Consider the following 22,597-nt stretch of genomic DNA (forward strand, 5'->3'; position numbering starts at 1 on the left):
ACAGTGACTGCTACGACTGATAAACAATATCTGGACACACACACACACGCACACACACACACACACACACACACACACACACACACACACACACACACAATCTGTCATGTGGGCGTGACCGGCACGAGCGGGGGCGGGGCTTTCTTGTAATTTCGACAAACGTAGATGTGACGCCATACTGAGATAACGGCTCTGCATCAAGGAGCCACACTCATGACCGGAAATGTGGTACAGTTTTCTCCACAATAAACGCATACATATTATATATACATTATCCATATCCAATGAAATGTATAAAAACAAACAAAATATTCTCCAAAACCATAACATTACAGTTGCAGTAAAACTGTGAATACATTTCAGTATTTATTTTGGTATAACAGATCTGATGCACTAAAAGTGCATTACTACACCCACCAGTCTTGTAACATTAAAATCAGAAAATTCATGGCCTGGATATATTTCAGTTTGAAACTACTTATTATTATTTTTGCACAATGAATGTGTCATCTTGATTTTTCAATGTCTTCTCTTGTTAAGTTATTTAAATTTTTTTACCTGTAAAATGACTTAGTTAAACTGAAAACATATAGATATAAAGATATATATACTTACTATAAGTATATATACATACATACATAAACTTCAAAATCTAAATAATAAGAAATCAAAAATGTCATGTTACTATGAATAAAAAGTCTCACGAATCCATATGATTACAAATGTTGCATCATCCTATGGTCATCATCCGTGGTTTTATTTTGAACGTGTAAACCGGAAGTGTTGACGTCGTCCTTCACAAACTTGACAGTGTTTGTACTGCCAGCAGCCGGTGGGAGCTGAAGGAATCTGGCTGACACATCGGACTGGGCAGCGAGTCACTCAGTGAGAGGAGACACTCGTGGAGCCAGCCGCCGGGAACACGAGTATCCAGCGTTCATCTGAGCGCCAACAGAGACTTTTATCGGCAGTGGGCAGACAAAGTTACCATGATGGCAGTCCTGGGTAGCGCCGGTCGCTTGATCCAATGTGAGTGTGACTGTGCAGCTAAGTTAGCCTGATGGAAGCTGCACAGGGAAAGCTTTAAGTTTCATGGTTTAGCTCAGACTTCAGTGTTAAACAGTACAACGTGCCGCTCTGTGTCTGTACTGCAGTTTAATGGCAGTCTCGAGTGATGGAGCGGCTTCGCTCGGGTGGACGGGCTGTAAACTCCACACCACGCCGTGACATTGGCATCATCATTTCGTAAACGGGCGTTAAGCTAGCAGGGATACGGTGTCACTTCCTCTCAGTACTTTCACAATGTAACCCTTGCAGTAACTTTAACACAAACTCAATTGTATTGTTGACTATTATAGGAACAACATGTCTTTCTGTGTACTGAAACTTGTTAATTTTTGCCATTTGGCTCACAGTTAATCCTGATATTTGATGAAAGGTCACCGTTGATGTGCTTTTATTTTACACACCAGTGGCGGTGTTTCCGTAACCAGCCCGTGGCTAAGACCAGTTGTCTTGACGCAGCCCAACATTACTGTACGTTGCTGTTTCATGTTAATGTTATATAATGGGCTTATCCCGTACCTGTGCTGCATTTAGTAACAGCCAGAGGATCCATAATTAACGTGTCTTAAACGGCCCAGGCTTCCACGGCCAGTAAGAAGAACTTCATATTAAGACGCAGTTACACAACTCCACTATTGTGAACTTGCATAATCACAGCAGGCCTCCTGGTGGCGGCTCGGGGTACTGCAGGCCGGGTTATGAAAGTGAAGCTGACAGTATACAGTGCTGTGTCTGATCTGCTCGATTGTTCATTCACGTAAATCAGAAGGTATTTGTCTCTATGTGTACTCTGAAGTGTGTTGCATATGTCTCTGGTGTTTATGTTTATCGCAGTCATGTTCATTGTTAAAGTGCTGGTAGGGGCACAGTGTGACCTCATGTTAAGAGGTCATTATGTAGCCAGGAACACATTATATTACATAAGCTCTTTATGAACTCATGTTTAAAGGCCGATATTGTTATTTTCAAAGATGCAAAATGTACCTGAATTTTGGTATTAAGTGGCAGGCATGATACCTGGAATATCATTATGGTAAATGGCATTTCTATAGTGCTTTACAACACTTGTCACATTCACACACTGATGGCAGAGGCAGGAGCAATTTGGGGTTCACTATCTTGCTCAGGGGCACTTCGACATGCAGCTGGGGGCCTCGAACCCGCTGCCTTCCGATTACTAGATGACTGGCTCTACCTCCTGAGCTACAGCTGCCTCCGGATATCACACATTACAATTTGATAAAATGGTGCAGGGTGTTCTTGCTAGAGTTAAGTACAGTAAAAACAAACCTCTGAGTGGGCTGTGGATGTGCACGCTTGTCCCACAATGCAGCGTACAAACGACATTAAGTAGCTGCTCACACTCAGACTAATGATGGATGGTAGTGAGAGCATTTTGGGGGAATTTTGAAAATACCAGAGTTTAACACTACATCCTGTGGGGGTTATGAGTGTTTACAGACTTTCATGGCGAGCCATCCAATCGCTGTTGAGTTATTTTGGGTGTGTGGAGTTTAGCTCATAAGCTTCAGTGAATATGTGATGATACACAATATGCAGTACTTGGTGAGGATTTATTTCATTTTTCTTCAAAACAAAAAAAAGGTTACATTTAAGGAGAAAGTCAAGAGTTCAAGAGGTTAAACTCAGTGCTGTTCAGTTCTGTAAGCCAGCAAAACAAATGAGTGGTATTTGCAGCTGATGATGGATCTCATGAGAACATTATTTGTAATCATTAATGACTTAATTTTTTTGCTCATAGTAAAAACTGAGAACCTGTTTGGTTCTACTGAAATTTTTGGTGGCAGGAAATGTATGAACTTAAGGTGGCTGTAAATAACGTGCATGCCCAGGAGCTCATGTTTACTCACCTGGATAAAGCAATGCATTGTGAGTGACAGATGAATAACCTGTTTTCTTCATCTGCTTTAGTTGCCAGGAGCAGTGTCAGTCTGAGTGTAAGGAGACGCTCCACTGCTGCTGCTTTAGCCCAGACGGCCACTCCAGAAACACAGGAGAACAGGTGATACACACACACACACACACACACACACACACACACACACACACACACACACTCTCTCTCTCTCTCTAGCATCACACTGTGGCAGTTTTTCCACCAAGTGGATGTAGATGTACAGAAATACACCGTCAATCATCAGACGCCTGACACACACCCTCCAGGACACCAGCTGAACGTGACATCCTCTCTTAGTCTGGAGGTGTCCCAGGGCGATATAAAATGGCAGCAGGATCGTTAGATAATGTAGGGGCAGATATAAATGTCATGAAACTTAGCTTAAGCTTAATCTTTAACAATGGTCTTCAGCCAAATCAGCATCTCATTTAAAGTAAGGGATACAAAGCTGCAAAAATGTCTGCGGAAGAATAAGAGACAAAAGCACTTGAACTGTGAGTTTAAAAGTAAAAGACAAAATAAGTTGGCATTGTCAGTTGAGGAGTGAGAGATTAAATCAGCAGTAGAGTGGTAGAGCCCCATGCAGACTACAAGACTGTTGTCATGTTGTAATAAGTGTGCACAAGCGACACAACGGGTGCAGTGATTACAAGATTATTCCACTGAGAGAATCCAAGACTGGATTCAGTTATCAGAATGTGTGTGACTTATTGTGTGACGCTTCTGGTTTCAAGGTCGTTCTTATCAGATACTGCTCTTTTATGGCTACAAGAAAATCAAGCATGTTTGAAAACCTTTGTAGTGTCTTGGACAGCGAAAGAGATTTTTTTTAAAAGGCAAAGCAGGAAAGAAATATGTTTCTCATCCGTCTTTCTGCAATGAACATTTGCACGTCAATAGTTAGCAGACTGTTAGCTGTATAAAATATTTAGTTTTCTTTTCCTCTACTTATAATCATTTTATTAGCCCTTATAGTTTCATATTTAAACCAACAGGCGGGGAACCATTGAATGAATCTAGATCCTCTAATGAATGATCCATCATGACATTTATAAAATGTAAAAATGGCGCCAGATGTCCGTCGACAGTTTCAAGACCCCAAAGCTGTGTACTTCTGAATCAGAAAGAAGCAGCAAATCCTCACATTCTAGAAGCTAATATTTTCTCTTGATGAATGACAATCAATCAGCCAATTGGCAAAGCTATCATCGATCATTAAGCTGTTAAAAATCAATTGAGAAATGTTTCAGGTGTCAAATTTGTGGAGTTTGTGTAAAGTGGTCTGAAGAGGCTGCATGGAGCTCACTCAGCAGAGCAGCTGATGGACAGGTGGCAGTTTGTCCTGATTTAACCTTTCGGTTTTTAATAGAAATGAATGAGTAGATCGTTGCCAGCTGACTGTAGGTGACCTCTGCTTTCTGGTGATGTCTGCTCACACACGATCCTTCTCATCGCCGTCCTCTCAGCTTTTTGGCTCTGTGAAGTCCTATGAAGATGACGGCCAAACAATGATTATGAATGAGAAAGCAGATTCTTCAAAGGTGTATAAAGAAATGGAAGCCAGAGCTGGGCATTTTTCAGATTTACAATGGTTGTGAGTCCAGTGGTGATGTAGTGTTCAGTTAAAGCCACTGCAGCACCCATAACATTAGCTGACTGACGAGCTAATATTAGCTGCTGGCTTCAGAAGCTGACAGGGCAAGTGATCATTAGCTGCTTGGGCCAGAGTTATTTGTAACGCTACACACGGACCGAATAGCTGCGCGAGGTTACGTTAAATTCACAGAGTGACACGAGTGAACATTAGCTACTTGAGCTAACACTAGTTTCATAAGCTGAGAGGACAAGCTCACACATACTGCTCGTTAGTCTGACAAGCTGACTGGACAGACTGAGGTCACCTGCTGGAGCTAGCATGACATCACAAGCTGTCAGCTCTCACAGTTCTGTGAAGTCTCTATAGGTTTGTTTTGGGGCTTTTATATATGAGGAATGTTTTTGTCATTATCCGTCTAAAACATTCTCACGGTGTCCTTGAAACTGGTATTTATTATCAATTAACAACATCTTTGTAGAAAAATCAAGATTTTATGAACTGTTTTTTGTGTAAGCATTATGTTAGGGATGCAGAATATGTTTTGGGACAATAAATTATTATAACTATCGTTAATCAATAGCCTCAATACATTTTTGTGGGTTAAGGGAACGTTGGATATGAATTATTGAGTCTGATCTCTCGTGCCTGCAGGAAACCTAAGACGGGCATCCTGATGCTGAACATGGGAGGACCCGAGAAACTAGAAGACGTCCACGACTTCCTGCTGCGGCTCTTCATGGACACAGACCTGATGAAACTCCCAGTGCAGAAGTATGCACCGTGGACACGCGCGCGCACACACACACACACACACACACACACACACACACACACAGACACACACACACACACACACACACACACACACACACACACACAAACGAACGAAGGATAGTAGGGAAAGGAAGGCTGCATTTGGAGGAGCCTTTGAATTGGGATGGCCTTTGCGCGGCGTTTTGACGTAATTGACCTTCAAATGCGTCCTTCGAAGGATGCAGCCCCTGAATTGGGACACAGCCACAGTCACACAGATATTGTCTGCTTCTGTGTCAAAGCAGCTTTTTTAAAATTGTAACTCACGAAGTTAGTTGACCATAAGTTAAGCAGCATAGTTATGCAAGCATTTGTCTGTTTCATTACAAAAGATATCACATTTATCAGCAATTAGTCAATAAACAAGCATTACGTTCAGTCTGTGTGTGTTCAGGGATACGAATGCTGGCCCCGGACTTGTGCTAGCTGTTTTACAGCTAAAAACAACATCGCTAATGCATTTTGGAAAGCACAGATGATAGCCTCCAAAGTCATAGGGTATACACACACAAACATTTGTCTTTTTAGCCAAAACATTATTTTGATGCAACACATTAAAAGTGATACATATTCTCCTGTAAAGTACACACACACACACACACACACACACACACAGCTAATGGGGAATGGGGAAGCGTGTTGGGCCAGAGTGCTCTGCTGCGTCTGTGTCTGTTTCATAACTGATGATGAACCAACAAAGTGTTTCTTGTTGCTGCAGAGAAGGAAAAAAAAAGCTGTTTAACATGCGCAATAAACAACGAAGGTCCTTGTAAAACAGTCGCTCCCAAGCCAAAAAGACTTGTGACCCATTAAAATGTGACCCAGCATCACAGAGTATGGCCTCAGTGTGGCTGTGACTTACAAACAGATGTGAACACAACTGAAGATTCTGATTAAAGCTTTGGGTAAATGACGTGTCTCTTTCCCAAAATAATGTTGGGTTCATAGAAACACACTTTTACTTTTGGTGTTTTGTGAGTATATTAATCTACTGTAATACAGTCTATGAGTTAGTCTAACCCTTCATTCTCTCCTCGGCTCTGCAGTAAGCTTGGTCCATTCATCGCTAAGCGCCGCACGCCAAAGATCCAGGAGCAGTACAGTAAGATTGGAGGCGGCTCGCCCATCAAGCGCTGGACCTCTATGCAGGGAGAGGGCATGGTGAAGCTGCTGGACGAGATGAGTCCTGAGACAGGTGAGGCGGTTCAGACTGAGAGTTTGATGTCCTGTAGGCTTTTGATAAGACTGTGTAGGACATGTCAGCATGTCAACAGTGCTTTCAACAGTGATGCTGTGTTTCCTATGGGTGGACTCGTGAGTGCGTGTGTCAAGTGCAGATAGTGACACAGTGAAGGAGTGTCTCTCCACACGCCTGCACTCACCTCACTGATAACAAGCAGCTGTCTGAAAACTGACCATATCTAGTTGTTTCCAAACACCTCTGACAATCATCTCCATAGTAGCTTCCTTTTACATTCCTGACTGAGTTAATTCAATAATTCAGATATTTCAGTTAACATGTAAGAGCTGATTTGTGTTTTTTTCAAAGCCAGTTGTACTTGAACGGTCAAACTGTCTGTGACTGATGAGTTTGTTTCACGTGGCTGTGAGTTACCGACTCTCTCCGTCTCTCTCGTTTCAGCTCCTCACAAGTTCTACATCGGTTTCCGGTATGTTCAACCGCTGACGGAGGACGCCATCGAAGAGATGGAAAAAGACGGAGTGGAGAGAGCTGTGGCCTTCACACAGTATCCTCAGTACAGCTGCTCCACCACAGGTCACAGTCACACACAGCACACAAACAGGAAATTAAAGGTCCAGTGTGTAGGATTTAGAGGAGCCTATTGGCTGACATGTAATATAATATTCACTATTGTGTTTAAATTGGTGTCTCATTTTCTGACACCAATAATCGTAAAGCCTTTTATATCTACAGAGGGAGCCGCCGTGGGTTCCAAAACACACTTGGTTACAACCTCACTGCTAGATGCCACTTTATCCTACACACTGGACCTGTCAATAAATAAATACCCAAGATATGTAAAAATCGTTCACGGATCTAACAAGGGAAGCAGTACAAACTCTTAAAAGTGTCAGTAATGCTGGTTTTGTGCACTGGAGCTGTTCAGAAGCAAGTAACAGATTGTCCAAAGATCACGTGTTGAATAAATTGCAAAGTAGATAAAAGGAAACATTTTAAGATAAAGAGGTTTGTGGCCGTTGGTGTCGCCACACCCTGAGTGGTATCCACCCTGTTACCCTCTGCTGTCAGTAAATATCAGCAGAGTCAGTAAGACTGCATCGTGCTGGACGGAGGAGTCTCTGAATCATTAGTCATCTTTGTGAAACGCTGTCTACAACACATTTTTAACTACTATTTATTTCATTATGCATGAAGATATTTATTTCTTTGTGTAAAAACATGTTTCTGTTTGTTCCAGTGGTGTATGTGTACATCTGCATCTATAGTGGAGAAATGAGATCCGATCACGAGAGGTCAAACTGAGAAGCTTTTAATCCAGGTGTGAATTAACGGGCTCGTACTGTAGCTGTCCACTTGTGATCGGATCACCTGGTACGGATGGTAAAACCGAATGTGAACAGCCTCAGTGTTCGACAAAAGGCCTCAGACCTTTCAGTGACATCAAACAGAGTACGCAAGTACACAATCAAGTACACATGGGAAATGCAGTTCCCAAATGTAGTTCCCAAGGTCTAAATGCACAGGTAGCTCGGAGGCTAAATCAATACAGAAACCAAATTGAAGTTGTTGGAAAGTGTGTTCTGTTAGCCAGAGTGCACACACGGCAGCAGTCACAGCCAAATGTGGTGCTTCATATTGCTCACAAGGTGCCGTTTTATGTCTTTTATGTGGGATGATGACAGAGAGGATTTGTTTGGAGTTTCATTTAAATTCACTTTAATTTGAAAACCTCTGAGATTCCTGTTTTACTTGCTGATCAGGGGGATTACTCAAGTGTCGTGGTGTTGTGCAGTCTGTTTTTGTGGATCTCTGGAAAGACTGACCCAGACGATGCAGCTTGTCTTTGGGAATTAATTTATAGCCTAAGCAGTCCTGCCTTTGAGCAAGGCACTTCACCTGCTTCCCTCCGGTGGAGCTGCTCAGTGATCAACAGAGAACACTGGCTTTTGTGTTTTATATGAATTAATATTCATAGTATTGATGTGTTTTTCTTGGTTGTCTTAACAGGCAGTAGTCTGAACGCCATCTACCGTTACTACAGCAACAGAGGCGAAAGGCCAAAAATGAGCTGGAGCGTCATTGACCGCTGGCCCACACACCCCCTGCTGGTGGAGGTTAGACACACACAAACACAGACACACACACGTGCACACACACACACACACACACACACACACACACACACACACACACGTGCACAGTTTATCAAAGAGCCCATCAGGCACCTCCTTCTGTCAGAAAGACCAAAACAACAAGTTTTGGAAAGTAAATTGACTAGGGAAAGAAGTCGTCATAGCAACTAATGAGCTGAAAGTAGCTATGGTTGGTGACCATGGCAACTAACAAGCATGACTGTATTTTTAGATCTCAACATGTTGTAACAGAAAATTTAAATAAAATGCATAAAATACAACAATTAATCTTTTTTTTGTGTGTGTGTGTGTGTGTGTGTATGTTTGTGTGCGTGTGTGTGTGTGCAGTGTTTTGCAGAACACGTTAGTAACGAGCTGCAGAAATTTCCAGAAGAGAAGAGAGATGATGTCGTCATTTTGTTCTCCGCACATTCACTCCCGATGGCTGTGAGTACCCAGAGTCCCGCCTGCTGCTCCTGCTCTGTCCCAGCTGTACACCCATCATAATGGGTGCAGTTACACCAGCACTAGTCTCTGTGAACGTTCCCCCTGCCTCCCATTCACTTAAATCTAACCCTGTGTGACTAATTCAGTGGCAGGTGTTCACCTGTGTTCAGCATTTCCTGTCAATGTGCATTTTGTTCTTTTCCTTGGCGCAGTGTGGCAAAGATAAAAGTTAACGAGGCGCATCAACAGCAATAGCTATAACAATGCATTTATCTATGTATTGTTTTTAAAAAATCTTTCAAACTCCACACCACAGCTTTAACCACAGCTATAGTGGTGAACGATCTCATCAGGATCACCTTCAGAGTGTTTTGATGCACGATAGAAACGCTGACAGCCAATCAAAATCCATTCCAATTTGTGGGGCCTGTAATTGGCTAAATTTAGGGACATTTTTCTCCAGAATAATGTTGCAGGAGTGCTTATAATATTGGCCTCTTACTATGTACGCTAATCGATGGCAATTATGAAGCATTCTCAGATGCTCTCATTTATACAACTTACTAAATGTTCACAAACAAAATATTAAGCTTCAAATTACGATTATATAAAACCATGTCGTGCTGTGGGGGAGTGCCTGTTTGTTTGTGTCTCTGTGGAAGGTGCAGCAGTAACAGGCTATCAGTATCAATTTTCCTAAGCTGCCTACACAGCTGGAGCACACATCATTATAGTTATCGTTCTTGGACAGCTCTTAAGACTAAAGTTTCCAACACTGTGAAGGTGTTCACTGCATGCACAGCCATTCACAGTCATTCACAGCAGAACCATGTTGCTCATTTCCCCAATAAAGAGCCAACCTTAAAAATTCAGACACAGGTTTCCTTATTTAATTATTAATACGTGGTTCTGAATGAGTCCAATTTTTTTGTAGCATGTCCGTTGGTATCATGGAGGAATTTCAATACCTTGTCCCAGGTTCCCATATTACTGGTGATACTATTGCTACTGCTGCTATTTATACCACTCCTACTATGAATGGACAACTATTTCTGCTAATGATGGTATTAGTGGTACTGCTACTACCACCGGTACTACTGCTACTTTTATTACATCTGTAAATAAACTCTTACTGATATAAATAATAAGATGGCGCTCCTGCCCGTCATTGTGTGCAGGTTGTAAACAGAGGCGACCCATATCCTCAGGAAGTGGGAGCCACAGTTCAGAGAGTCATGGAGAGACTGGGGCACTGTAATCCTTACAGACTGGTGTGGCAGTCAAGGGTGAGTACGCACACACACACAGACCCACGCAAGTACAAGAAATAGACTGAGGTGTCATGTCAGTGTCATCTAGTGGTTGTTTGCTGAAACTGAACAGCAGGGACAAAGACAACCAGCAGCACTGTAACAGTCAGTTTGTCATGTAAGTGTTATTAACCTTATTTGGTCGCCCTTAGTAATACACCCTGCGGTTTACAGTGTCATTTCATTGTATGAACTGGAACCAATAAAATACGTACCAGTTCTTACTGGTTCTTACTGGCACTGCTGTCATGGTGAGAGTGAAAGCTGTGGACCAGACAGCTAAATAATGAAACTCCATAAGGTGATAAGGTGATGAATCTCTGTAGGTTCATCACTGCCAGTTCAGATTTCACAAAATTACACTGTAAATTGTAATTGCACTATTATAAAGTTTTTTTTATTTACATTTTTTGGTGTATTTAAATTTTTCTTTTTTGTCTTCTTCTATTTTTGCTTCATTCTTTGTGGCTGCCACACCAGAAAAAGAAACACGGATGAATATTGTGTTCAAACGTTGGAAGTTTATTGTTAAAACATGATGTTTTTCATGTTAGTATGATAAACTATTTATCTTGTTACGACATGAAACATTTCATATATTAATGTGATAACTTGTTATAACGTGAATGTTTCCTTTTATAATGTGATAGTGTCTATTGCCCTTACAAAACATTTCTTGTTATAACAATATACTTTTTATCATTTCATGATGTGAAGTTTGATAAGAATCAGTTTGTTTTTCGTAGCAACATGAAAATATCTTTTCATAAGAACAGACTTTATGACGCTATGATGTGATACAAATCCATTTTTCCTTTTCTGGTGTGGCAGCAATGTATCCTTCTGTTATTCTTCAAACAGAAATGCTTTTCTTATTCTGAGGATAATCTCCAACTTAACCTGACATCTGATCTTTTTAAGTATATCTTCTGGTACAGCAGGAGTTAATAGGATTTTCTTTGTATGTCTTTTTATATGATTTTTATTTTATATACGAAATATCTACAGTATGTCTAGCTGTGTAACTACAACTACAAACTTTACATCACAGTTCCCTACTTATCAGAACTCAGTGAGGGTCAGTGAGTCACTATCATAGAATATTTCATCTTTTTGGTCACCACAAGATGGAGCCACTTGTCTGTCTAATACTGCAGTGGAAAACCCCCAAAGCTTTTAGTTGTCAGGTCAGAGTGGCTGACAGCTCATCACACGAATTGTACCCACAGCCATTCAGCTGTACACAATAGAAGAGGACTGAGAAGTGTTGCCTGCTCCCTGTAGAGCAGAAAATAAACCAAATGTGTGGACATAATACTGGAATTGCTGTGTGAAGAATTTTTGTGTCGTTATAGCTTCTTAGAATTCATTTTTAAGACGTACATTTTGTTTGTTGCAAAATAAGACCCTTTTTGTGTAACTCAGTGATGGAGCAGTCACGTTAAATTAAGGTGGTGCATTATGAGAATACCTGGATAACCCTAGCAGCTGCAGTGTTCACTAAAGTCACAATATGAAAGCAAACAGATGTTTTGGCTATTCTAAAGCCTTACCAATAATGGAGCTTAAATTGTAAAGTTTGTCCTGAAGGTGGCGGTAGAGGGAACATCACAAAGTCATAAAAATCAAAAGGGACCATCTTCTGGGGACCTTGAACATCCACAAGAGATGGCATGGAAATCTGAGCAGTAGCTGTTGAGAATTTGAACTGTATCAAAGAGTTGAACCATGTTCTGTCGACACCTGTAACTCCACACCTCGCTGAATTTAAACTGTTATCTTGTCCTTGTTTTTCAGGTGGGACCCATGCCGTGGCTCGGCCCCCAGACGGACGAGGTGATAAAAGGTCTGTGTGAACGAGGGAAGAAGAACCTCTTGCTGGTGCCCATCGCCTTCACCTCGGACCACATAGAGACTTTACACGAGCTAGACATCGAGTATGGACAGGTGCTGGGGGAGGAGGTAAGGAAGCTCCAGGCTGATCAGTCGGCCTCTGTCTGCAGTTTAATGTACAAAGTATCACATGAAGGTCTCAAGGTGAGGAGAGGCTGAATATTACCTGAACGTTCCAGATGGTAAACACTCAAGACTCAAATGTTGGAGTGACCCTGAATGCACCAACAAGGAGAGTTTTGAAAACAATTGTTTTCAAGCTTGTTACCACACGTTGGTCGTGTACTTATGACAAAGACATAAAGTTGACTAATCGTTGACATGGGTTGAGCATCTGTGTGCAGCAGCGTTCAAGTCTCTGCACATCAGATAGTCAGATCAGGTGATCAGAGAACCTGAAACAATGACAGCCTGGAAAGAAGGAGATTGGTCAGAAATCAACCAGTCCTGCATTGTCTTCACTGGTACTGGAATCTGTAAAGTTATGATGGTTAAACTTGAGACTTGATGTCCAGTTTAGGTAGCAAAAGTGTGTGTGTGTGTGTGTGTCCTGTGTCCTGTGTCCTGTGTCCTCTGTTTAAAGGCACCAGTGAGGTGACCACCAATCAATGTGACTGGTGCCACAAAGACACAGACAGACAGACAGACAGCTGTCTGTACTTCTATGCTTCTGAGAACTCTGACACAATTAATTCACAAATCTTTTGGTGTACCTCCTGTAAGGGGTCGTAACACTGACCATAACCCAAACACACGTCGCCACTTTGCAGATAGTCCTCACTCTCCAAAGTGTCCTCCTTTTCCAGAACAATTGTCCTCACTTTTCAAACATGTCCTCACTATCCAAGCACTTGTCCTCAGTGTCATCACCTTCAGAGTTTTAAAATTCAGACTGGTCCTCGTAAGTACAGAGGTACCATAAGAGAAACACACACGCTCTCTGGACCATTTTGAGTAAAAAAAAAACTGTTGGACATAATTGGAAGCTTGAAATGACCGAAGAATTAAATGCTTTTCTCTTTTTAAGGTCCTTGATTGACAAATTAGCAAGACTTAGTGGACATCATTATGTTGAATGATGAACTTCACCCGTTTGATTTGGTTCATATGAACTGTGGTGCGTTTGCATGTCGGGTTCAGTAGAATAAACGTCCTTTCTGTCTTCAGTGTGGAGTGGAGAACATCAGGAGAGCAGAGTCGTTGAATGGGAACCCTCTGTTCATGAAGGTATGTTTCACACACACTGAGCCGACTCATGTCTGCAAACATCACATGGAACTGTCCAGTCATTAAAATGTTTCCAACCAATTTGAAATTCCGTTTAAAATTAAAAAGTGTTGATAAAGGAGAATGACTTATTTTAAACATAGAACAGATTTTCATCCTAGGGAGAGAGGAATATATAGATTGAAATGCAAAAATATATTTGCATGAAGGGGAGGTGACAAAAGACACCAAGAAGGAAAAGTAAATGATAAAAAAAACATTTAGGATTGAAAGAAGAAGAGGGGGAAGACTGCAGGAAGGCAGGCAGGGCTCTAATAATAGAAAAGGAGACGGCAGCAGAAGGTTCTGTGAAGTAAGTGAGCTCCAGGCACGAGATGGTCAATAAATGGATTCCTTCCTTCCTTCCTTCCTTCCTTCCCTCTTTCTCTCCCTTGTCTCCTTTCTTTCCCTCCATCCCACCTCCTACCTTCCTTTTTTCTTCAACCCTGCAACCATTTTCACACCAGGCAACTCCTACAACTGTAACCGCTTGTGTGTGTGTGTGTGTGTGTGTGTGTGTGTGTGTGTGTGTGTGTGTGTGTGTGTGTGTGTGTGTGTGTGTGTGTGTGTGTGTGTGTGTGTGTGTGTGTGTGTGTGTGTGTGTGTGTGTGTGTGTGTTTGCGTGTGCAGGGTTTATTAAAGGAAGGGGGCAGATCAATGGGAACCTTTAGAGCTGACTACAGTAGAACTGAACCGCCCGGCTGGCTGGCTGGTCAAACCCGCCGCGCTCAGAGACCCCTCGCCAAGTGTGTGTGTGTGTGTGTGTGTGTGTGTGTGTGTGTGTGTGTGTGTGTGTGTGTGAGTGTATATAAATCAATATCCAGAGGATGATTAGTTGGTAGTTACTGAAGGATGGTTTCCTCGGTGTAGTTTTAGTTTCTCAGTGAGCTGCATCCGTCTGCTGCCGTCTGCAGCCAGCAGCTGGGAAATAAAGAAACATACATTCATGTGAATTTCTGCTGCAGAGCCTGGCTGCTGGTGGTAGTTTATTTTTTAAATAAATCCTCTCGACATGGTGACATCTTATACAATCTGTTTACGCGTGTCACTCTTCATGTAGACTTTCCTCGCGAATTACTACTTTCATTAACATCTTTGCAGGAAGTGTTTGATGTTATTCACCGCAAGCAGCAGAAAATAATAAGTGAACATAAACAATGTTTGTGTGGTGATTTGTAAGAGTAACACCAAGTTTCTAACTGAAGGAAAGTTAAAGGGAGGCCGGGGATTGAACCTTTGTCTGACGAGCCGAGACAGAACCAACTGTTCACAGAGCTGAAGAAGGGACAGTGTCTCTTTACCTCTGTCTCAATAATAAACGTGTGTTTTTCATCCCGTCCAGACTCTAGCAGACCTGGTCCAGTCCCACCTCAAGTCCAACGTGCCCTGTTCCCGCCAGCTGACCCTCCGCTGCCCACTGTGCACCAACCCCACCTGTGGAGAGACCAAGGCCTTCTTCGCCAACCAGACACTGTCATAGAAACACACAAACACAAACACACACACACAGGCACACACTCGTCGGTGCCCTTCCTGCAGCAGTGCTACCCATGCAGAAACTGAAGGCCTTCTTCAATAAGACATGCATACTATAAACAATAAACACATACCGTCTCTCCAGCAAGAGTGTCAGTTACATAGAGAACATAGTATGAAGAACTGGCCAAATGGTTTTACTGCGAATACCATTTGACGTTTGTTTTATTGTACCTGAGTGCCGGAGGGGAGGAGTTAAGCCACTGCAAGTACTTAAACTTATGGGAAAAATACATTTACAGGTAGATAATGTGCAACACTCTAACAGTTTTGCATTTTGGAAATCACACTTAAATAATCAGTGGAATAATTCATATCAGGCGTTTGATAAACAGACAATGCAATTTATTGTTTATGTGCGTTGGTCTTTTCATGGGATTTGTAGACATTAAGACAGAAACAGACCTCTCTTTTAACTGGATCAGTCAACTCCAAGTTTGCCTGATTATTGAAAAGCAAAAAAACATACTATATGATTTCCAAATGTGTGAATACTCTTAATACAACACAAAGTGCTGATCAAATTTAGAATAAACCCCACGTTACCTGAATATTCTGCAGTCTGACCGGCACACCACACAGAAAACAAACGTCCCTGTGATGATTTACAGATCCATTTGGTTTAGTCCGTGCAGATAAAAGAACTGACACTCTGCAGAAGCATCTGCTCACATCACATCTGCTACAGAAAAAGCCTTTCACTAGTTTTTTGTTGTTGTTTGTTTGCGTCTTTTTTTATTATAGCCCCCCCCCACCCCCCCGCTTACATTCCATTCACTTGGCCCCTGCAAACTCCCATCAGAGACCCTGTTTCTCTTCTTGCCGGTGCTAAATGAATCATAGTCTGCCATGGCGATGACACCACACATAAGGGACCCTGTTGGTCGGCTGTTTCTCTTCCCCGTCGTCACATCTGTTGCTTCATGCCATTGAGCCACGAGCCAGTCACCCCGTCCCATCCAGCTGCAATCCTCGCAATGTCACCGGAGGAGGGTGGTGCTCCTCAAACACTCTGCTTGATGGATGAATTCGAGTGAGCTTAACGGTACGGTCCCACATGCGCAATTCAGGGTGCGAACATTGCCTGCTGAGGCAAAAATTCAATCGAAGTTCAACAAAGTTGAATTCCACGTGAGGCGAACACACTCGCTTGCTCACGCGATCCACTTATTTTGTGTGTATGACCGTACCCTGAGAGAGAGAGAGCGTGATTTGGAAGAAATTGCGGCTACTTGAGGGATTCAACAGATTTTACATTGACTGTGTCGAGACAAAATTTAAGTTAAAAACTGAGAGTTAGGTAGTGAGGAATAAAAAATGAATGCTGCGTCTGTTTTCTGTCGGTGCTATACATAGGTAACATGAAGGCTTTGCGTGGCTTCTTCGACAAACTAGATTGCAGCTGTAGTCCAGCTAAGTTAAAGAGGGTCTGGGGTTGAAACCTCTCAGGGTGTCGTGAAATAATTTGTGGGGTATTGTGACATGGTTTATATTGTTATGATACAAATTCATTAACAAGTTTATTTTTATATTCTGTGTTTGCTTTTTTCTGCTGTATTATTAACCGTTTTGAGCCTCTTGGCCTCTGCTGATGACATCAAAACCTAAAAAGGGAAAATTGAGCTTGTCACCTCTGTACATGTGCAGCCTGTGAGGGAGTTGTTCCAATCGACACAAACAAGGCTGATTTAAGGAGGAGAAGGTAAATTATCAGTTGTGTTAAAACCAACTTGGGGGTTCTTGTATGTAAAATAAGACATAATGAAGAGTGTAGGTTCCCGGTTACGTTCCTGCACTTCAGGAATGTAAGCGTCAGGAAAAGGGAGTTAACAGTAAATGCTATAATCTTGTGTTAGAGAATCTATATACATCAGGCCATTAGTGTGCAGCTGACCAGGGAAAAACAAATGGGGGGAATTGAAATCCGGATGTCTGTTTTTGGTCATATGGATGGACCCCAACCTTCTCTAATTTCAGACGAACACGGCGCTGACTCTGCAGGAGCTGCCAGTGTGCTAACATTAGCAAGTTAGGCTATTAGCCTCTACTTTCCGAATGGAAAACAAACCAAACAGTACAATGGGTCCTCTCAAATGTTGAATGTTGTCAAGAGGCAGACAGCTTAAGGCGCTAATGCTAATGCTAAGTGGACTTGCTCACCAGTCAGTGTTGCACGGTGGAAGTTGACATGGTGTCTCAGCTGTCAGTTAAGTGACTCTGTTGGAAACAACCACTCTGAGGTTTGAGGCTTATATATTTTATTTTCCCTGCCAACAACCCTGTGATGACATCAGTAGTTTTTCTTTAATCGTCTCTTTTTATTTAATAAATCAGTGATACATTTTTCAACCTCTAAGCTAAATATGTGCAGATACTACTTCATTATAAATGCTGATCTCATACTTTTAGATGTATGATTTTGTACCATATTTAGTGATTAGCAGAGGCCTTCTGTTCCATTATGTTACTCTATATAGATTGTACATTGTCTGCTAGAGGCTATAAGAGGAACGTTTTTACATTTAAAGCATAAAATATCACACCTTTGGTAGGTGTGATGAGAGCAGAAACATCTTGAGGGACGGCACAAAAAGTGTAAAAGAGCGTAAAATAACAATGATGCTGGAATTGTCCTTCTATGGCAAGAGACAGTATGTGTTCTTTAAAAAAATACTGTGTAGAGAAGTAGCAGAGATGTGTCAAAAAGTACATACATTGAGTGTAGGACTAGTGTTTCATTTTAATGTCAGTTAACTTTGATTTCCGTCTGCCCGACCTTCAATGCAGTTCATTGTTTCCTTTCTTCCGCTCACACCCGCTAATCCCAGCACACTAACTAAATGTGAAAACCTAACTGAATTAGTCAGTGGGTTGAACTATAGAACGCTTTACTTTGTTTCACCTTCAGGTGCTACAACTCCAGAAAATGTCTCGAAGGTCAGAGGTTTGATCTCATCTACTGTCCCATCCGCTCTGATTATATCGAGACATTATGAGATTCCTAGTATAATGTGTAAATGTCAAAAAAATGACACTTTTTATGGGTAGTAACTTGACCTTTGACCTCTGACCATGTTCCCCCTCTCCTGTCTCTGTCCTGTTACGCCATGAGAATGTGCCTTTTACACTGGCTAACTAGAAATACTGGACTTGTGCTTTATGTCGATTTAATGTGTGCTTAACCAAAATGCTAACAGGAAAAATCCTCCCTGAAATCTGAATTTACATGTGCCTGCTGTGATCTGAGCCATCAACAGCTCTCTCCTCACGTAGAAATCCAGAAAGTCGTTTTATATTTGAAACACTTCGTAAATGAACTCGGTTCAAGTTTAGCCAATGGGCTAATCCGCTAACAGGGAGCTAACTAGATGCTGGGTGAGCTAGCAAGCTACAGTAAGTAGCGCTTACCTTTCAGCCGCTCAGGGTGCAACTCAGTACAACACAGTAGATCAGCCTAAACATCTGAGCAGCTGTACACTGTATCTGGTGTCACTGGCTAACGAACCGCTACAGTTATGTAACGTGATTTTAAAATGGCTACTTAAATGCCTAGAGTAGGCTACAAGGCTACAGAACCGCTTTGGAATACTGCAGGAACACTCCAGGTCACTAATATCAGGATATTTTCTCGATCCTCCCATCTCTGCTGCCGTGGTGCACTGTTAGCTCGCTCGCTAATTAGGTCTACTTGCTTATGCACTGTCCTCACTCCTTCACTCTTTGAACATGGTAATATGTTAGAATCACTGGCAACCACCACCAGAGCTTTCACGAACTGTACAGTTGTTATAGTTTGTACAGTTTTCTGCTTCCACTGTGCAAGGCCTCATTCAGACCCGATCAGGCGTTGTGACTTAAACACCATTTACACTAAATTTATAAAATCACACTATAAATACAGCCTACTACTGTAGTACTGACAATGGAAGATTTTCATGTTGTCTGATAACTGTCCTACATGTCCAATAAAAGACACATGCACAAACATTCAGAGGTCCACAAAAGTGCTCCAAAGTTCTTTGGTTGCTTGGTGCCTCAGAAAACATCAAGAGAAACACTCAGTAAACTTACTGTGGATGGAGAAAACCTCTCCAGAAGAGTTCACGGACCAAACACTGACACACTCCCAGTTGGGTCCAACCACAGCGCCGCACAACCCTGTGCTAAAGACACCACAATGCCTGACGTGGTCTGAATCCAGCCTAATGCATGCAGCAATGCACTTTACAACACATTCTCGTTAAATCCAAACCGCGTCATTTTGTACTTCCAGCGCTCTTCCAGACTTTTGAAAAGGATGGTTTTGTTTTTTGAGGAATTTACTGGACTAATTCTGTGTGTCTGCATGCACGACTGAAGATTATTAGCATAGCTTAGCTCAATAACTTCATGTCAGTGGGTTCAAGTGGCAACTCAGCTTTTAAGGAAGCTGACAGACATGGTAAAAGTAAAAGTCCTCTAAAAAACAAACTATCACTTGAATACAACTTTCCCTGGGTAAAAGTCCAGTTTGTGCAGAAATGGCTAAATGTTTACGTCACAGCAGGAAGACATGCTAATGTCTGCGATGGGCGGGTTTTTCCTACATGTTCTCTGATTTATTTTTGAATTATCATCTGTGAGTCAGTTTTGACAACTCTGAGTATGTATGGATTTTTGCTGTGTGTCGTGTGTGTGTGTGTTTAGCTAAAAATGCATTGGCGCAGAGTTTGTGCTGTACATATGATAAAGATGCTACAGCTTTGTTGCTGCTCCAGCATACTTTCTTTGTTGTTTTGATTTATTTATTTTTGCTTTTTTCCATGTGTTCAAGACAACGCAAACCACCTGTCTCAACTGTTTGAATCTTTTTTTAATATTTGGGAGACATGGTTAACAGTGCGATTACACATAACGAGTCTTCCTTCAAAATAAAATACAATAAAAAATTTAAAAAAACAGCGACTGGTGTAAGATGAAGTGTCTGAGTGGTTTCTTTATACAAGGCATCTATACACTTAGCAATTTTCAGAAAGCTGATGATTGTAAGGGAAATGTGGTGAAATCTTTGGAATTGAACTCTAGTGGTGGTCTCAGATCTAATGTGAGATACATCCAACGACAGCTGAGCCAGAAATGATGGAATAAAGACAGACTGTAGTGTAACATTTAATTCAAAAGAACACATGTTTTTGAGTGAGCAACCTGAGCTGAGATCACTTAAATCACAGTAGTGTACAATGTGTGGTGAAACCTGCAATATAATAACATGGATGTGTTAAGAGTGTCGGCCAAGACTGAGGCTGCCTTATTTCACTGTGAGGAAATGGTTCCTGTCCTGTGATTGGTTCACTGAAAGTACTACACAGTGACAGTGATCCCTGAGTAAGACACTGCTCAAGTCTGCCCCCTCCCTCCCTCCCTCCCTCTCATGTCCTGAAATCTAAAAGTAAGATGAAGCGAACAGTAACAGAGTGTGTTCTGGCCACATTTCCTCTCCAAACCGGCCGAGTCCAAGTGAGTTTTAACCGAGTCCGACCCAAGCTCGACAGGCATTCTGTCCTCAGAAGTCCAACGTAGTTAAAGTGAACTGAAGCACTGAGTTTGGATTACTGTGTCACACAGATGATTATTTGCTTATCCATGAACGTACTCTTACAGAACTGGAGTAAATCAAGACAGCAACCACTATTCTTAGTCCTTTAAAAAAATAAAGTAATGATGAATGAATGAATAATAATAATAATAAATAATAATAATAATAAACTTTGAGACTTACCACTATTATGTCATCAACTCCCTGAACTCTTTGGAACATCGTTGTTTATTTTGAGTCGATGTGGAGGAAGAGTCAACGTCCTATCACTATACACACTTCCTACAGCCTGTCAGAACATGGAGAGCATCTTGAAAAACTCAAATAAATTAAAATTTCAGTGATGACTCAGTTTGACAGACCAGTAGAGCCCATAAGAAACCATGCTCCCATCACAGATCGTCTTATAATACACCATTACACACTTATATATTTAACATGATTCACTTCCTGATGAATGAAGTGATGATGTTCGGCAGTGGCCCCCAGTTAGTGATGAAGGTGCTTTATATTTTGCTGATGATCTTAACGCTGTTCATGTTTTACAAATTAAACATCATCTATGACAAGAACCCAAATATATAATTGAGATCACGGAGAAAAACCTTGACCACATTTCAGAGTTATTGTGTATCACACTAACACCACCCTACCAGCTAGCCAGCATAATCAATCAGGAGCTGCATTTAACCATTAAAGACCAGTTACATTAGTGAAGAATGTTAAAATGTGAGTCCAGATGACGATGGTCGAGGTCAGTGAAACACCTCAACAACTATTTTAGATCACAGACATTTGTCCTCCTCAAAATAAACTCATCTCTTTCCCCTTAACTCTCCTCCATCTGTTTCTCTACTCTTCTTTCTCCTTTTCTCTCCATTCGTACCATCATGTTCCCGCCCCTTCCTTCTACGTCTCCTCCTCTTCCTCCCCCCTTGCATCTCTTTTTTCTCCCCATCACCCTCCTCTCAATTTTCTCCCTCTTATCTTATCCAATCTTCCGTCCTGCCCCTTTGTCTTCTCCTTCTCCTCTTCTCTCTGTCCTCACCCCCATTTTCCCTCCTTTTCCAATCTTTCCCTCATCTTGCACCCCCCCCCCCCCCCTCCACTCCACACCTTCCCATTCATTCCTATCTCGTTCTCTCCCCCCTCCCTCCATCTTTTTTTTTTTTTTTTCCCAGCAGTCCCCTGCGGTGTTGCAATCACCTCTGCTGCTGTTGATTAAGCTGAGAGAGATTGGCTGTCCACGACCCAATAACCCCTGAGGGCGCCGGGCCGGGCGCCTCCTCCCCTTCTCTCCCCCTCCTCCACCTCCCTGATCTGAGCCAGCTACAACCTCTCCTTTCATTTTATTTTATGTTTTCCCCTCTCACCTTCTCTTCCTCGTGTCTCCTTTCATCTCTTCCTTTTCTTCTTCATCCCTGCCTCCTCTCCCATTGTTTTCTAACTTCTCTCCTCTTTTATCTCTCCTCTCTTCATTTTCTATCTTCTCCTGCCTCTCCTCTTTTAACTCCTCCCCCTCTCTCATCCCGTTTTCTCCTCCCTCAGATCTCCTATCACCTCCTCTCTCACTGTGCACTTGTCTCCTCTTCCGCTCCCTCCTTGGTTCCTCTCCTCTCTCGCTTCCTCCGACCTCCCCTTGTCCGTTCCTCCTCTTTTCTGCCCTGACCTCTTCCCTTCATCTCTCCATCTCTCTTATCTATCGTCTCTTTTTGCCTCCCACCTCTCCTCGTGTTTTGTCAGACCTTTTCTTGTCCCCTTTCTGTACGCTCTCCTCCCGTGACACACAGTTGTCGCGTGGCAAATCAACCTTAAATCAAAGGTCCACCCACTGGCTGACA

General features: G+C 42.1%; 1 protein-coding gene across 1 annotated transcript; it reads left to right on the top strand.

Annotated features, from left to right (window-relative positions):
• The first annotated feature begins 811 nt into the window (after window positions 1-811).
• On the top strand, window positions 812-20,115 carry fech (ferrochelatase). The gene is made up of 11 exons (XM_084383978.1): window positions 812-1,029; window positions 2,998-3,088; window positions 5,232-5,351; window positions 6,440-6,588; window positions 7,036-7,170; window positions 8,605-8,711; window positions 9,078-9,176; window positions 10,355-10,462; window positions 12,284-12,448; window positions 13,547-13,606; window positions 14,988-20,115. The coding sequence occupies exons 1-11, from the start codon at window positions 990-992 to the stop codon at window positions 15,123-15,125; spliced, it is 1,212 nt and encodes a 403-aa protein (XP_084240104.1). The 5' UTR covers window positions 812-989; the 3' UTR covers window positions 15,126-20,115.
• The last annotated feature ends 2,482 nt before the right edge of the window (window positions 20,116-22,597 follow it).

The sequence above is a fragment of the Pagrus pagrus genome, assembly GCF_965226575.1.
Source record: "Pagrus pagrus genome assembly, chromosome: 19".
In the NCBI taxonomy this organism is placed as follows: Eukaryota; Metazoa; Chordata; class Actinopteri; order Spariformes; family Sparidae; genus Pagrus; species Pagrus pagrus.

Bases quoted from the DNA above. Each gene is read 5' to 3' on its own strand.
- fech (XM_084383978.1), top strand. From the start codon at position 990: ATGATGGCAGTCCTGGGTAGCGCCGGTCGCTTGATCCAAT. The intron at 1,030-2,997 runs GTGAGTGTGACT...CATCTGCTTTAG, and splicing joins CGCCGGTCGCTTGATCCAAT to TTGCCAGGAGCAGTGTCAGT. The intron at 9,177-10,354 runs GTGAGTACCCAG...CATTGTGTGCAG, and splicing joins CACATTCACTCCCGATGGCT to GTTGTAAACAGAGGCGACCC.